The sequence below is a fragment of the Pezoporus flaviventris genome, unplaced genomic scaffold (genome assembly GCF_033815535.1).
Source record: "Pezoporus flaviventris isolate CSIRO_AGI_PZ_B2104156 unplaced genomic scaffold, CSIRO_AGI_Pfla_v1 ptg000005l, whole genome shotgun sequence".
Classification (NCBI taxonomy): domain Eukaryota; kingdom Metazoa; phylum Chordata; class Aves; order Psittaciformes; family Psittacidae; genus Pezoporus; species Pezoporus flaviventris.
The window spans coordinates 12,906,272-12,924,234 of NW_026892553.1; the positions used below are offsets into that span (position 1 = coordinate 12,906,272).

At 40.3% G+C, this 17,963-nt stretch overlaps 1 protein-coding gene across 8 annotated transcripts in view; it reads right to left on the reverse strand.

The window, feature by feature from the left end:
• Nucleotides 1–3,408: 3,408 nt before the first annotated feature.
• Nucleotides 3,409–17,963, reverse strand: part of TENM1 (teneurin transmembrane protein 1) — a 579,532-nt gene continuing 564,977 nt past the window's right edge. For all 8 annotated transcript variants that reach the window (XM_061446104.1, XM_061446106.1, XM_061446107.1 and 5 more), the window contains 5 exons: nt 15,290–15,586; nt 10,874–11,261; nt 8,983–10,203; nt 8,352–8,494; nt 3,409–6,894 (listed from right to left, as the gene is read on the reverse strand). In XM_061446104.1, coding sequence (XP_061302088.1) covers nt 6,136–6,894; nt 8,352–8,494; nt 8,983–10,203; nt 10,874–11,261; nt 15,290–15,586 — 2,808 coding nt within the window. In that variant the 3' untranslated portion in view covers nt 3,409–6,135. The remainder of the gene's footprint in view (nt 6,895–8,351; nt 8,495–8,982; nt 10,204–10,873; nt 11,262–15,289; nt 15,587–17,963) is intronic.

Genomic DNA, 17,963 nt, shown 5'->3' on the forward strand with positions numbered 1-17,963 from the left:
GCTGAATGAAGGCCAAATATCATTTATGGTGAAATGTTCCATGTCCCCCCTGACTGGTCATACACTCTAGGTGCATGTGTTGCTCTGTGCCCCCATGCTACATGTGCTGGTTGGTTGAAACAAGGGTCTCATCTTCATACTGTGGCAGATCTGCAGTGACTGGTCCCTGTTTGCTCCTCTCCAGCTTTGCGCTCCTGCAAACAATCCTTCCCTAAAGACAACTGACATGTTGGGTGCTGACAGAGTATGTGTGCGCCCCTGGGCTTCCTGGGAGAGCCCTTTTGCGTCCAAGGAGGTGCTGGGTCTAGACTTCTGGTTTACCTGGCCTCTTCTGGAAGCAAAAAAGAATGTGCTTGGAAATGGTCCCTGGCAGGTGATTTCACTGTGGTGGGGATAAATGCAGTGGGAAGCACTTTGCCCAAGGGCTGTTTCCTTACTCATCTGCTCTGAAGTGCAGTGAGCTGAAGATAACTGCTTTGCCTGTGGGTGACTCCAGAAGTGCATTGTTCTTCTAAAAGATACATAAACCAGGCTGGAAAATGCCATTTTTGTTTAAAGCTAAGAAACTTGTTTCAGTTTATGATGTAAATTATTAAGACAGTCTTGTTTGCGTTGTTTCTTTTGGGTACCCAAGGGTCTGGAATTGCTGCAGATTTCACCTTAAACAAGGTAAATTCCACCGCAAACAAGGTGGAAAGAGAAAGAAAGGCTCACGCTACCCGTGGGACAACGAGCTGATGCTTAGTTATGAAAGAGTAATACGGAAATGGCATAGCTTGACTTCGGTGTTAAGAGCTACAGATCTTTTTAGACAGCAGCAGCCTCATTCTGTGGGGATCACTTCCCAGGCAACGCCTGTATCACCTGCTTCCTGCTTCCCTCCACCCCTGCAGCCACAGCAGGATGCAGGCCCTCAGTGCTTCGCTGCTCTGCCCTGTCCTACCCCGGGCTCCCACTGCCCCTTCTCCTGAGTGCTGCAGCCCTGGCTCTGATAGAGGATTTTGCAGCTCCCTGCAGGGACTTTGTGTCCTTGCCTGGGCCCTCCCTGCTCTGCCTTCTCCCCAGCAAGGGCAGCGCTGCTCCTCTGCAGTGACTAATCCTGTCATAGCTCTCTTTTCCCCTTTGCTAAGCCCTCCCTTACTCCCCAGCTCCAGGCATGACAGACTGCCAGCAGCATTGAATCAATACCTTTTCCCAGACTGGTTTTTCTTCCCTTTTCTATGAGAACACCGCTTTGGCCTCACTTCCTTCTTATCCATCCAACACAGGTCTTCCAGCATCAACCCTCACACTCTATTATTACAAAGCCCAGCTGCTCCAACTTGGTTTTCACCATGTAACCTTTTCTTCAGCCTTAAACACTCCTCCTGCCCCTCTTGTTCACTGTCTCCTCTCTCCTGCATGTGCTGGGCTTTTTCTTTTTCCCTTTCTAATACACAGTCATTCATCACCATCTATTTGAGGCAGCTCTACAGAACATGTAATTACTTAAACTTTGCTCCTCAATCCCTTCCACCACCATTGACTTCACCCACTCAGTTCCTGCAAGTGCAAAGGCATTTAGCAGATTCTTTTTCTCTCTCTCACCTTCATTCTGATGAAATGTAACAACCTGTGCACAGAAACTGTGAAAACTGCAGTTATATCCATGAACTTTGGTGAATCAGAAGTAAAATTAAATCTTGCTAGCAACCCCCTGCCCTCCCAGCTTTTGAATCAACCAATGTTATCTGAAGCCCTTATTTAGCTGCATGGAAACAACTTTTTTACTGACATGACCGGAATGTCCCAAGTACATGGTATAAACAAAGACAAGGTCACATGCCATCAGTTTGCACCTTTATTTTTTAAAAATGAAATAGTCAAAGTACTTTCTTTTTCAAATATCGACACATAATATATTAACTTTTAGTATTTACAGCGTGTTGCTGGGATGTTCTTGTAGAAAATGCATGCTTCTGGCCTGAAACCCAGAGCAAAATGCATCAGACCATTTAACTGCAGCCATATAACATAGACCTGTACAGTATCCAGTCACTATTCAGCACAGGAGTTAGAGCAGGAATAAAAAAATTGGGATCTATTGTTTCCTAGCAACGAGGCTGAGGCCATTATAACACAATTTCTGTGAGATCAGAACCTCTAACTGGTGTTAGATAGAAACTGAAGATCGTGGCATACATTGTAAACGTTTTTACCTTGATGAGAAAGCTAAAAAGGAACATTACTTTGACATATATTGTATGCTATGCTTCTCTTTCTCGTTTATTGACACTTCTGCCTGAAGAGTATGAAGATTTTAATGTTTTATCATGGTTCATACAAGTAAAATACTGTCAAGGACACGATTTGATATAATAACATTTATTAAAAGGCTAAAGTCCATCACAAGATCTAAGGAAAGACTGGAAATCGTCAAACATGTTTCCTTAGACAAATAATGGCAGGTGACAAATGCCCAGAGAAATCCACAGCGAGTCCGACACCACCATTCCCAGTTCCTGCCAAGAAGTGATTCCTCTGGCAGTTAGGGTGCTTTCGACCTGGTATGTTTTGTATTGAGGAGAGGTTTAAATAACAGTCAGCATTTAACAGGGAAAACCCTCATGGCTGTCAGCAGCAGCCTCATCTGAGTGGCACTGTGCTAGATCAAATGTCCCCAAGCAAGCTATCACCCTGCCAGGGATTTGCCCATCTCTTTTTGCTAGGGCTACAGTAGGAACTCCTCTGCCTAAACCACCTTCCCTTTTGGAAGTGTACCTTGGCTTCCAGCAGCACCCATCGCTGTTGCTCACCTTCAAAGGCAGAGTGGGGCTCGGTGGGCAGGGGTACAGGGCTGGGACCCCAGAGCTGCAGGAGTGATTGTGGCTGAAAAGGGAGGCCACGTCTATCTGACTCCTGTACAGCTAAGAGGACGTTAAAAAGAGCTCAAACCAAACAGCTAGGATGTGTATACCGAGTTGCACATTGACCAGTTCATATATATTTATTTGGCTATGTTCTACATAGATATCTATATATATATATTTATACCTTTCAAATGTTCTAGATTTGCTAAATAAATATGAAAGCAAAGGAAACATTACTTGTACACACTATTTGTTTGGCTGTCATAAAAAATATAGCATGTATTTTGCATGGTAGATACTTTGCTAAAGGATAGTGTGCAATAGTGGCTTATTTTATTTTATTTTATTTCATTTTATTATTTTTATTTTATTTTTAGAACCTTGTTTGCTGGGCAGAACACTAGCATCAAATTATCTGATCTAAATAAGAGTAAAAATTTCCATGCCGCTATTTCTCTTTTTGTCATTTGGGTCTCTAGGCTATAGTGCAAAATAAAAAATAATAAAAAAAGGGAAAACTGAAAAAAAAAACCCAACCAAAAAAACCCAAAAAACACTGACAAATCAGTCTGACCAGTAGGGGAAAAGAAAAAAAACACCAAGGATACTGAAATATCCCTGCCTCCATCTGAGGTTGTTCGTGAACAAGGTGGCCCAAAGCTATTTGTTTGCTTAGTTTTCACACATCACTGCTGGTTGGCCCATGTGCAGCTACTTCAGTCTCCAGTGCTTTTTCAGTAATCACTCATTTCTTTAGCACTGTCATCTCAACACAACATTTATATTTCGTTTCCTAAATGTCTGAAACTGTTATGATGAAGGTATTTATTTTTTTCTTCTATAACTGGGCCATGTAATGTCTTGTGATTCTTTATACAACCATATTCTTACAAGAAATATTGTTCAAAAATGTACCTTAGACTGTACCCAGGAACTGGGAAAATGCCAGATGTACGTTCATTGACAAACTTGTAACACATTTCACTCTTCGACCTTTTGGCATAATATGAGAACAACAGTAATCAAGGCAGTATTAAAACACACAGCTGTAGTAATACAAAGTGCATTTTCTGCATATAATACAAATATAACTTTAAGAAACTAAAGGCACAACTAACTAAATATGTATTACATACTAGAAATGCACAGTTCAAGGTAATTCTAATAGCTTCCAATATTTGTTCATAAGGGGTATTTAAAGCAGTTTGAAAATGATCCTCATTAGTGAATTGCAAAAAAGTATAATTGCTTAAAATATAAGTAAAATAGACTCTAATATTGACATCTTGGATCAGTGATAAAATACATCATCACGTTTATGAATGCACTCTCTATATACAATTCATAAATTATTCTTCCGTTGATTAAAAGCATATTAGAGGCTCAAGGATTTGAAGGTCTGTTTTTAGGCTGGTGTGGAGGTATTCAAATTCTCTGTGATTGTATGAAAAATTACAGAAATCAGAGCTGTCAAACCCAGATGTTGCCAGCTCCCAATTCTGTCCATTAGTTAATGATGAGCCTGATCAAAATGTGGATGTGCAGATTTTGGTCCAAAGTTCCCCCTGGCTGGGGAGCGGAAGGAGTCTGGAAAGAGATGCTAATGGGGTGAGACCGGAGTTCAAACCCCTGCAGGGGGGTCAGGTCTCAGGTGCCCGTTCAGGCTCATCTCTAACTTTGGTGCAGTCTGCTCCACTTGCCCAAAAACAAGGGGAGAAAAAAAAAGAAAACTGGAAAGAAGGGAAGAAAGACAAAGAAAGCACTTTGTTGGCTTCAGTAAATATGAGTAAAAATTGTTTCAACATATTTACTATGTCTGTTTGAAAGAAATGTGCAATAACATCACTGTTACGGATACACAGGCTCTATTACAAGACTTCTAGCTCCATCTGAAAGTCAGTAAAGGAAATCTGCTTGCCCGTCCCTCCCGCCCTGTGTGCCCTCCCCACCTCCCCAATAATCAGGTCTTTCAGAAATGACAAGCTGAAGGAAGGATCACCTACTCTGCTATGAAATAACTGTGCCAGCAGCGCATGATACCTTGGGAAATAAAAATTTCTCTCCATGCAATATAATGCTTTTCTATGTGCTCTAGATATTGAGCTGAAAAGTGAAGAGTCATGCCCAAAATGACTCTACGTTTATCAACATATTCACTATCCACACTTAGGTTCACCAACTCCCAACCCACCAATCTTCTTCAGACTTGAAAAAATGAGTAATACAACAGGACTATTAATTTGAGATGAAAAGAACAAGATGCCTAAACCCAACAACACTGCAATTTCCAAACGATCTGTGAAAAGATGAGTCCTGGCCCAATGACTACAGACAGGACTGATCCTGCATGGCTTGTCCTTACTGCACTGTGTGGGCCCTCCCAGCTGGACAAAGAGGGTTGTCCTGAAAGCGCTGAGTTGAAGCCCACTCTGGAGCACTCTGATATCAGTGGAGAGACTCCAATGGACTGCAGTGCTCTCAAAGCTCTTCTTTGGCCACCCCTCACACCCCTCTGAAGCCCATCAGGACGCTGCCACCCTGCACCTCTCTTTCAGGAAGATCAGCAGCTCCACATGTGCTGCCAGACTCCAGCATAACCAAGGGAAACCTTGGGCGAGAGGCCCCCACATGCAAAAGGAGACACAAGGTGGCATTCATCACTGAGAGGTGGCAAAGCTGAAGGCCATATGGAACAGCCTTTTGCGTACTGTATCCAATACAAGTTGGGTTTCTCAGAATAGAAAACCCCTTAGATCATAGCTGCGAGGAATGACATATGTGGGGTCGGTGAGCAACTACAAAGTTCCCATACACAGTCTGGTTTCTGTATGCAATCCCTTGAACTTCTGGGAGATCTCACTGGGATACAAACTACCCAGTGAGTGAGGGTTGCAGAATGAGGCTCTGTAACCCTTTAGATAACTGGTGAATTATTAAATCAACGACAACAAAAAAGCTGTGTTTCTTTAGCAGGTGGCAGAGCATGCTGTGCTCTGCCCTACCCTGCGGGGACTCGCGCAGGTCGCGCTGCTCGGCCGTCAGGACTCTGCTTCTGAAGGTTTTGAATACTGCCACACAAGAACTAAAAATTGTCACTGTCATCTCTCAAAGAGTTAAATGAACAATATTAAAATACCATCTTCTGTCACATTTAAAGGCAGTTGGATATGTTTTTTCCTCTATATTTATATATACAGAGTTCTGATCTAGAAAAACCAATACAATAAACCATTTTACGTTTAAAAACAGGCAGTCTTTGGTGACGCAAAGGCAGAAATTTTCTTTGTTACCTTCTGCCTATTTCACTCTGTCTCATAAAGTGAATATTATTGGCACTGTCAGAAAGTTCAAGATACTGCTCCACAGATAAAACAAAATATCCATCGTAGCCTTGTACCCTCCCAGTGCTTAAAAGCTGCTGTTTCTCTCCATCTGTCCATGCCCTAATACCTTCTTCCCCTTCCTGCAGCCGTCTCTGCTCCTTAGTCCAGGCCTGAGCCACGGCTCTCTGCCTGGCTACCTCTAACACATGGTTCTTTTCTTCTTCAACTGTTGTTCCATACCTAACGTTAAAGCAGAGTGCGCCGTGCTGGAGCTGGATGTCAGCAAAGCGTCTAGTCCTCCCATTGATGACAGAAGTCATCTGTGACACCGTGACGTTGACGCCATTCTCCAAGATGCGTCGTCCTCCGGTGTTGCCAATGAGAGCCAAATCTTCTTCCAAAGACCCCAGCTTGATGAAGTAATGCGTGTCTCGGCCCTCTATGGTGAAATGCAGGTTCTCCAGGTAGTGAGCGTTGTTGAGGATGGCAGCAATGCGCCGGCTGTCCTCGTTAGCCACACCTATGATGTCAGCTGTCACTAAACCGTCCTTTATAGCAAATTTGATGCCTTTTCCAAATACTGAAGGAACAGCTGCAAATCTCCGTTGCTTCACTCCCTCATAGCACTTGCCATCACTATATCTGGGTGTCATGGGAAGTTGATCCAAGGATATGAAGTTTCGGAGTTGCTTTTGTAGCTCACACTGAATGCCAAGGATAGTCTGGAAAAGAAAATACCAGTGAAGTTTGCAGGTGAGGCATCTTGCAGTTCATTATAGTGTCTCATAGACCCTACTAATCTCTTGATTGCTTAGAATGGACCTTCAATTTGTCTGGAAAACACTGTGCATATCTACAGAGCCTGGGTATATGCACAGGCTTTCTAATCACCTAAGGCATTGCTTTCAGCCTCTTGGACTCTTTTATTTCTAGGAAACAAATAGAAAACATATTTATTAAAAATGGTAATTTTGTATTTCTTCTTTTTTTTTTTTCCACCCATCTTTGAATTGTTACTCTAAGGGCTGGCTTTCAACTCTTAGGCATGGGGAAACCTGAACTCAAAGCTGTGCTCTTTCACATGAATATATGCTTAGTCTCTGTGCATCTAATTATGTCTTCTGTAAAATAGCAGTAAGTTTTCATAGCCCATTCTTTAAGGAAAGTAGGTTGTGAAGGTCTCAAGACACTAGAACAATAAGAACCAGGCAAGTACATCAGATTTGTAGATTGAGGCTAAAAAAACCCCCTTCAACCAGCTATTTGTTTTTTCAACACTATACCCATCAATACACTTTTTCTGTGCCTTTGTAACAGCTTCTTTAATATCTCAGTGATAATTTTGCATGAACGTGTTCCTATGTCCAGAACTAGCTCCAACCCTCCAGCCCTCTGCACTTTTTGTACTCATTTGTGCATGGAAAAGAGGTGTGCTAAATGCTGTGAACATAAACTCACAACACTTCATACCTCCTTTTCCTGACTACATTAGATGAAAGGAGTCTTTTTCTCTCTCATCTATGCAAAATCATATTTCTTTGTTAACAGATGTTCATATGGTCACATGAAGAACATGAATGTCTGCTCAGAATATCGGTAGTTGGTTCTGTTGCAGTTTCATTGATTGATAGACCCTGACAGTTGCTGCATGGCTCTTCTTAACTGAAAATAAGCCCTGAAGCGAGGTTGAGTTTTACAGACCCCCCTACAAATCCATAGCAAAATTTCTCTTTTCCCTTCTCTTTCCTTTCTCTTTTCAATAACTATGTAGAGGTACAGACTTGTTTTTACGCTCAGTGATTTTGCATCTTGTTGCATTTTTGCTAACAAAGATGAAAATCTGTTGTTTTAATATTGAATCCCACAATTTTTTTTGTATTTTTTTCCATTTTCACACAAATGCTTTAACACATTTACCCTTTTGTTTCTCAAATTTGCATAGTTTCTCTGTAAAGAGCTGCAAAGTTGCTCCCCTGTGTTGCTAAAAGCATCTCCTTAAAACTCTCACTCCACTCTCACACATGTACAGGATTAACATGAACGTTTCTAGCATTGTTAGACTATTTGCCTTGCCTATTATGCTGAAAGATAAAGTCACATTGTTTCCTTGGTCTCCAACGTATTCTAATAAAAATCCTTATCTTACTATTAGAAGCAGCTGAACAGAGTTTTTGCTGACCTTCCCAGGATCCCACTCTTGGGTTTTTGTTTGAAGCTCTAGAAGTTCGTATGTTGTCTCCAAAGCTTCTATCTCTGGTTTTGGGAATCCAGGTAGTACATTGTGCAACTGGAAACCAAACAGCTCTAGCCAACTTCCAATGTCTACAAAACAAGAAAAGGATGCTGGCAATAAGGTATATAACTCCTAGAAAAAGCGAGGGCAGTCTGCAGAAATTGCAGCTATGCAGAAATCATTTTCACATCAATTTATGTTTTCAGTATTGGTTACAGCATTTATTGTAGCAAACAAATTATTTGATTACAAAGCATAGCTATACTTGGATCAATAGTGTACCTTCTATCTATTTATAGTGGAAAAAATTCAAATTAAGCTGCCTCCATTCTTCCCCTAATTTTAGCACTTAGAAAAGCAGCAGAAGCAACTATAAATTATTTTCTTGGCTACCATAAAGGCTATAGAAAACAGATCAAGCTCAGTAAAATGTCACCTATTAAAGACATTAATTTAACATACGTAAGATTAGAGCCAAACAGTAACTTCAGAGGTATGCAAAAGATTTCTGGAGTCTTAAATCCATGGCAGAATTTGACAGATAGCTGTATTTTCATGAGAAACATGTTACTTTTACCTGTTGTGTACTTAGCAACATCTTGGATTCTGCCGACTGGGTAATTATTTTCAAATGAGTAGAGATTAAATGGCTGTGGGACAGCATTCAGGTGTTTCCATATGTGATGGTTTGGTGTTGTCCATCGGCCAGCAATGACGTCATAGTCCCGCTGGCCCAGATGAACTAATTTAGTAAGAGAATCATAGAGCCCTCCATGAAAACCAATGATAACCTGGAAATCTGGATTAGTGTCCTGGTAGATCTCTCCATATGGGGTGTACAGTATTTCTTTTATGACTTGGCCCCGACTGCTAAATACAGCTAGAGGTGTTCCAGTGTTATCACAAGCAACATAATATTCTTCACCACTGCTCAATTCCATTGCAATGAGATGACCTTGAAGATCATAATACAGGGATGTTATTTCTGAGCTGGTATGATTGTACAAGTGAGTAACTCTTATTGGGTTGGAGAGATCAGCATAGAAGAACTGTAAGTGTTGCCCGAGGCTTGACTTGCTTGCAACCCTTCTTCCAAGACCATCGTAACAGTATTGCACAGTCCAGCCAGCCACTTTGTTATATGCTTTGTTCAGCAGACCGTTAGAGTTGTACTCAAAGATCTCATTGCCTCTTTGCCTGAGAAAACCATCTTCATCCATTTTATATTGAATTTCTCCAAGTCTGGTAATGCGATCTCTCAGATCGTATCTCAGAGGAGTGAGGCGTGCGCTGTTCCCATGGCTCAGCAAGTTGATGTTGCCATTAAGATCATAGCTGTAGCGCCACTGGGTTTTATCATTCACAGACACCGTCTGAAGCTGACCATCAGCATCATATTCATAAAAGTATCTTGTTATATTGGCATCCACACCTACGCGTATATCACAGATCACCATACGACCCATATTATCATACTGGATGGTCATCCAGTAAGCAATAGACTTGAGAATTTCATACTGTACTTCAATCACCTGGCCATTAGCACTAAAAATTTTGGTATGTTTCATCACAGTGGTGGTTATAACTTGGTTTAAATCGTAATTAATGACACTGAATTTTCCAAACTGTTCAGTCCTGCCAGAAACATCGACGTAACGGTACAGATCTATGGGAAGAGGTGTCTCATTTATCATGGCCTGCATGCTCGTGACACGGAAGTTGTTATAGCTGTAGTCAAATCTGGCGTTTACAAGTCCTTCTTCACTAAACCTGAAGATCTGGCGGCCAATAAGCGGACCTGTCCAAAACAAAAAGGGAAGAGGAAAAGCAAGAAGAATCGTGAATTATATCCACAGTATACTTAACCTACAGATCAAGCAGACAGGCAATGAGCTCAAATATACCCTTAAGCCTTATTGCTACTTGACTATCTCAGAAAATACTGTTAACTAAGAATATGTTAAGTTATTCTCTCACAAACCCTTATTAATGTTTGCTCTGCAAAATATTTATATTTTATTAACATTTGTTTAAATGAATGCTCTCTTATTAATAATTATGATTTCTGTTTACTTACAAGATAATTCTAAACTAAATTTATATTACATGCTGATTTCCTTCCTTGTATAAACAGTCCTTTTGAATTTATGTTATATTATGGTATAAGCAAGGAAACTTGAAAATGCAAACAATAAAACAACTTGATTTAGTATTTAGTGAATATCCACACAGTGGAATAAAAACAATCAAACATTATATGAGCTATTCCATACCAAGCAATAAAAAGAAAACTATATTTCAAATGGAGAGCTATATATGCGTATGGACACAGACATAGACACACACACATTTTTCTATTGAAACATAAAATATAAGAACTTGTAGACATAAAAATAATGGAATTTCATGCCAGGAAAGTGCAGGATTAGGGCCAAAAACTTTAGTAAAATAGTAAAAGTTACACAAACCTGTTTGCCTGTATCTGATGGTACAGATGAACCCATCATGCATTAAATGTATTGTTTTAATAACCCCAGAAGATTCCTCATAGGTGAACGTGACTTGAGTGGTATCATAGAGAATCTCAGAAAGCCGGGACTGCTTGGTGTACTTGTAAAGGACCCTGCGCCCTGTCCCAGGGTACAGTGTCTGCAGAAGCCGTCCGTCTCTGGCGATGTCCTGGATGAACGCCGCGCTACTGTCCGGAGGGGTATAGATGTTGCGGTAGTACCCGACGGACAGCATGGTTTGCAAGGTGTGGCGCACCATGCTCGGCATGGTGACCGACAGCAGGTAGCTCGACTGGTCGTACTCAAAGATGTAGCGGCGCTGGCTGTGCAACAGCAGCATCACAGACTGCAATCAAACAGGAATGGTAGTGTAAGCAAATATTATTCATCTAGGGAGTGCCTGATGGTTAAGGAAATGCTGAAAAAACCATCCACTCCTGTAGTTTGGTCTTACTGCCTGTACAACGCCAAATGAAGCTTTCAGCTGCAGGAGACCTGGCCAGCAAGGTGGTACAAAACAGGAGGAGAATAATAATAAGTTTAGAGGTAAGGACCTCCAAACTGGAAGGCCGATGTGGCTCTCAGTAGCATTTCAGCCTCATGCTGACTTGCTGTGTTGCTTTGAAATATTTAGGTCATCCTCCCAGGAAGCAAAACCAGAGAGAACCTTTTCCTCACACACCGGCAGAGCATCAGCACTAGCAGATGTTTCTAGTGTAGGTGCAAAGGGGAAACTTTCAGTGGTGTGTACAAGGTGTTTAGCTTTTATTGGCACTCTGCATACCTCTAGCACAGACCTACCCCCTTTTTCCATATGTCTTCTATTAAATGCACATTCCCCCGGGGTCCCATGTTTGCAGATGAAAAAAAACAGTCTGCAGGTTGTTTGGTGTGAGTACTTCTATCTCTGTTATTTAATATTTACAAAAAATGTAATTTCTACAGAGGTACTTGATATTTTGCCCTGTGCTGGTTAATTGTGGCTGGCCAATTGTGGCTGGTCAATGAAATCTGGCTGGTTTGTTTGGCAGATGAATACGTAAAGTCACAGTGTCACAGAGTACAACCCCACCGGTGAACAGTCACTGTTGAAACATCCTTGCCACAGTACCTGAGCTGAGACAGAGTGCTGACACTGCATGGTTCTTAGCTCACAGCCCAAACCTACCAGGCACATAAGGAAATTTATCAGGCTTCTGCATGATTGAGACATCCCCTAAAACAAAGTCCTATGAGGAACAGCATGAGTGCTTTTTCATACAGCACTGGGGAAAGAAATTGGAAAAAAAAAAAAAGGCTTTTTTGTCCTTTAAGCTCAAAAATCTTCCCTGGGAAAAAAACACCAATAGCTCAGCCCTGCAATGTGTTAAGTAACACAAGCCACTTTGCTCTGACAGATAGTCCAAGTGTTTATTGAAAGGGCCAAAGATAGGCTAAGCCTTGGCCATCCTCTCTGCAGCCCCAGCCTCCTGCCCTTCCAAGACGTATTTCTTCCTGTCCTTGGTGAAAGGCATCTGTCACCTGTATACAAGCCAGAGAGCACCAACATATGCCACTTGCAAGTCACCTTCTGCCAACTGGTGACGACAGATCTTTACAACGAGCTTTCTCATTGCTTTACTGCTGGTCTGCCAAGCATTTCTAACATGCACAGGGTTTATTTTGTTTTCACCTTCAGCCAAGAGTCCCCAGTCTGCAGTAAACCACTGGCTGAACTCTCTTCTAGCACTGATGTGACGCCTCTCCCTCAGTACTGCTCCCTGGCCTGTTTTTAAGCTGTCTGCCGTTGACAGAGTATGAATAACAAGACCAGAAACATCTCTAATATAACTTCAGTGCCCCTCTGTGCCATTTTTACAGCACTTTGTGGCTTTTCCACTTTTGTCCAGGATAGTAAAAGGATAGACAGTACAAGGGTTGAAGACTTAGTATCCTCGCTAGCCTATTAGAGGATACCTCTAAAATAAATTCCCAATTCATCCTAATAATATTACAATAGATTTTTCACTCTTTGCACAAATTGGATTCTAATTGTTTAATGGATTTTAGAGGGTAGCTCATAAAACATCCAGAGAGTTGTCATTTTATAAAATCAACCAGAGCCTGGTCAACCACGTAATGAATGATGCCACATGGTATATCAAGACAAACAGCCAGTGGCAATTACTTGCGAGCTCTAGTGGGGATCCACAGAAATGCTGAGCATCACCACTAGATGTCAGTTCTGTCCAACATACGCACACAGCCGCTCATCTATTCTGTCCGGTGGCAAACAGCAGGATCTTGGAAGCAAGCTTGGGATATGCAGGCAATTTTATAACACCATTAACTAATTGAGGAAAGTGACCAAAACAAGAAGAACCGAATCTCATCAGTAAAAATTATTTACAGTGCTACTGTCATAGGGCTTTTAAACCCTAAAATATTGGAGCTCATTTTGGAAGGAGTAGAGTTTTTTGAAGATGTATAATTACAGAGTCATGGAAAGGTTTGGGTTGGAAGGGACCTTAAAGCTCATCTACTTCCAACCACCCTGCCATGGGCAGGGACACCTTCCACTTGACCAGGTTGCTCAAATTAACTCATCAAGTGCTAAAAATGAAGAATTAAATAACTGTGAATTGGAAGTGAATTATAGAATTGATTTTTTGATAAAAGGAATCACTGGATCTTACGAGTTTTCAGACAACCTCTAGTAATCATTATGTAATTAACACAATGAGTTATTGACTTTAATGGAGCCACAAAATGATATTTCATTGTCTAATTTTGATAGTGAATCCATCTTTCCTTGGCTCAAGAACAATGATGAAAGTACATTAAATAGCTGGGAGATCATGTCCATGGTTTGTCTGACTTCCAGTTATTTTTAACAACCAGTTACAGCATAACCTGCTAGCTTTTGCTATTTGCTTCTACAAGATCAGGATTTGGCCACTTGTGTACAATTCCAGAATAACAGTTTTATGACTTTATTTATAAGCTCATCATAAACTAAGAACAGACAAAGTGGTTTGGAAAGATAAGAAGCATGCATCTTTCCAAAATTATGGTCCATTAGACCCAAAGAAAAAATAAGATTCCTCCAAAAGGCACATTGCCCAAGTATCTGAAAGCTCTATTAAACACCTGTTCACTTGCCATTTGCAGAAGAGCACAGAGACAAAAGCATTCCTGGCAAATTTATCTGAACCAAACTTCTGAAGCTTCTAGGGTTTGCCAATCTTGTTAATACGTGCAAGAATCAAACTGCATGCAGACAAGGAAGGAATAAGATTTTTATGCATTCTCAAGTCTCAATCATTTTTTTCTCTCTGTTAGGTTTAAGTTTTTTGAGGATCAAGCTTAAATACATTTAAAAAAAGTACACCAAAGTTTATCTTAAAAGCACACATTTGGAACTATTTTATGTATAAATAACTTCAAAGCCATTGGATTTTCTGTGTGGAATACCCCCTACCAGTTTTACCTCACCTGTACCCTTCTAGCCTTTCCCTGTGGTTAAGAGGTTCAGAGAAAATGTTCTGCAAACTCACAGTATATTGGATAGTCCAAGATGTTGCTATTTAAAAATAAGGGTTAAAAGTATGCCGTTTGAATACAATTTCACACTAAGTTCTGAAACCTTTAAAAATACAGATTGGTCTTTTGGTTTTGGGAGACAAAGACCAAATAAGATGCTTCTACACATGAAGGAAATGCTGTTCTTCTTCAGTCTGTACAACATTTATTCCCTCATTTTGAGATCATTACCCGTAGACATAAATGAAAATTACAATACTCAGGCAATTTAGACATGAAGTCACTATAAAAGAAGAGCAATAACTTATTTCATATTAAAGTCCCCCCCCCCCCCCTCCAATGGCTCTCATAAATACTGAAGTAAACTTTCACCTCATAGGATCAATGCCTTTTTTCCAGTGCAGCACTGAATAGATGTAAGGTTGTACTTGCTGGCTTGTCATTTTGGTTTGAAAATGAGCTGTGTTTATGGGAAGCAAAAAGTTCCCTTTCAGTACTGTTATATTTTTGACTATGTTATACAGAGCAGCAATGTGCTTTTCAGCAGTGACCATGTCCTTTGTTCACTCAGACTGAGAGAAAGAAGTCATTTTTACTTACCAATTAAACAAATCTGAGGTGCTGATAACTTTTTCAGAGCTAAACTATGGCAGGTTTGAGTGGGTGACATGTAGGTCTAACCATTTCCAGAGGCATTTTCATTTAGTTATGTAACTGTATGCATTTTCTATTTCAAAAGTGTTAAATACTCTTGCGAGAGGTGGCATTATAACACAGCTCACAATACTGTATCTCTATAAAACCAAATATTTTTGGCCTTGGTACAACAATCCACTTTTAAAAATTACTTACCTTTTCTAAATATGTGTAACTCCATATTTTACCATCTGCCCATGTTCTGGAAATTATGTTTCCACTTGGATCATACTCCATTTTCTCAGTCCAGGTTCCTCTTTGGATATAGGTGACTAATCCAGAATGCGAATAAGTGATATTGACCTCATTGTACTTGCTGATGGGTGACCATAGAACTGGGCGTCCTGTCTGGTCATACATAATCCGAAGAGTGAATTTTCGATGATCATCATAAATCTTTCCTGTTCTTGTTACATGATCGAAATCAATGGAGAGTAGGTTTCTGTTGTGGGCCTAAATGCAAAGATACAGCAAAGTAAGAAAAACATGCATTTAATTACACACAAACCAAACATCTCTGTGTCAGCTCTAATAAAAATGGGCAGTGATCTAACATTATGATGGAAAATTTAGGCCTTATTAAAGACAAGAAAATACAAAAATATTCGCACTAGAAAGAGGAGGACCAAGAAACAAATGCTGCTTGAATTCAGTCTTATACTTTTCATTATAGGATGTTTCCTATTTCCATGTACTAAACCCTCACCTCTGCTCTCACTTTTCCCAAGTTTTTCTTCACAGCTGCGGATGGACTTCTTGATTCCAGCCAAAGATGTGTAGTTAAGCCCACAAATTAACAAAGACATCCTATCTCACATCCTCTCTTTTAAGCTCTGTTAATGTAGATAGGTCAGCTATTGCTCTGAGACAGCCCACACCAGGTCACATACTGATGCTGCAAAGGCAAGAACTGTGCTTGCAGCTCCCCAAGACCCTGCTCACCAGCATCTTCATACTTCTTCACAAAACCATCCCTCTCCCAGAGATCGTGACAGCCAGTGGCAGCAGGGCCTGGTCCAGCCATATTCCTCATTGCAGATCTCGCCACATTTGGGACCTGCAACATCTGTTAAGCTCACTGTGCCCGACAGCTGAATATAGTGACTGTGTTACGAGCTGTTAACATTTATGGTCCAACAGGAAAATGCAGAGGGGCAACCCAATTCTCTGTTTGAAATCAAGTTCAAAGCAGAATCACATTCATGAACACAGAATATACTTATCCAGTGCTGTCATCATCTGCTGCTTACACCATTCAGTCACTGGGCAATCACTATTAAAACTCCATTTAAATCAGAGATACAATTTAGGGAACCATAAAACATTGTTCATTGACTTGTCTTTCTCAGATCAATGCTCAAAGCGCTCATTGTATTAACCTGCTGCATTTTATCTAATCACTTGTATTAATCTATTCCAATTAATAACTTCTTTACGGCAGAAACGATGTCAGTGCAGGTGTTAGCTCAGTGCAGTGCTAACTCTCACTGAGACCTGGAGGCACAGCCATAAAGGAAATGGTTAAGAATATCTGTTTAATAATTCAAGCTGTGATCATACGGTGGTAGTGATTAGAAACAACCTTTTTTTTTCCCTTCTCACTTTCTGTTTTTAGATACAAAATAATTTGAAAATCTAGAAGAAGCAGGTGTTCTTTCTTCAACTACCATTCCTGGGGTTTTATATACACACATGTCTAACTTTAACAGTGTTCATTTACAATAGCCATAAAATACCTATATACTCCTGTAGACTGCTGTAACTATTACAATTTATGCTCTAATGATAGTTAAGGAGCCCAAGCAAAATGTGATGCTCAGTTCAACCCACAGAGTGAAAATAAGGTTTGGGTGGATGCCATTACAACCTTGTATTCCACATTTTATGTCTCATTAGTTTACTTTCTTGTATTAGGTTTAAGTTAAATTTAACACCCTTTTCAAGGGACACGGCAATATGCTGGTAGCAGGCCTCATTTCAACATTGTCACTGAAAGGCTGATTTCAAATCCCAGTGGCTTCTTAAAGATGACTCCTCCAATGTACGCACAATGCAGTAAGGAGCCCCTGTGAGAGGGTGTAGATCATATGTCCTCTTACAAGCCAGGGAAAACTGGTTTCTGAAAGCAACGTCAGCTGATGAAAATAAGGAGAGAATTCAGCTGACTTCAATAATACTATCAGCAATGCATAAAAATATATATTTATTATATATTTTTAAACATTAGTTGACTCTAGTTCCATTAGTTTTATAGGTAGAAATTTCGCAGTGGAAATAATAACATAAATGTGCACTCCTCTTGGCTTTCATTCTCAAGCCTAAACTGCCTACAATCTGTAAATCAGAAGAGATGATTGTATTATTTCCTTGTCTGTGTTTTGATTTGAGTCAACGTAAATGGATACACACCGGCAGAGGATTTGGTCCTATCATTAGAAGTTGCTGTAAGACTGGTAAATGAAAGGAGATAATTTGCTAAATGCCATAATAAATGTATCTGTCAAAGCCTTTATGTGTAGGACTTTTGAATTGAGGCCAGTGAGTTACTTCCTTTTTTGTTATTAAAAGAAAAAGAAAAAGGCAAAAATAAGTAAGACTGGCCAAGCATTCGATTTTTAATTTTGTAGATATTCAGTTATAAAACCTGGACTGCATCCAATGCCAAGTTCCTCTAAGTTATGCAAAAGACAGGAGAGAACAGAGCTGCATTCTAATCAGTATATTACTATGCATCATGCTCATTGGTTTTAACAGCAGCCTTTGCTTCATTTTTAGAAGTCAATTAAAATAGCAGTTCAATTGATAAAAAAGAAGTCTTGCTAGATTAAGA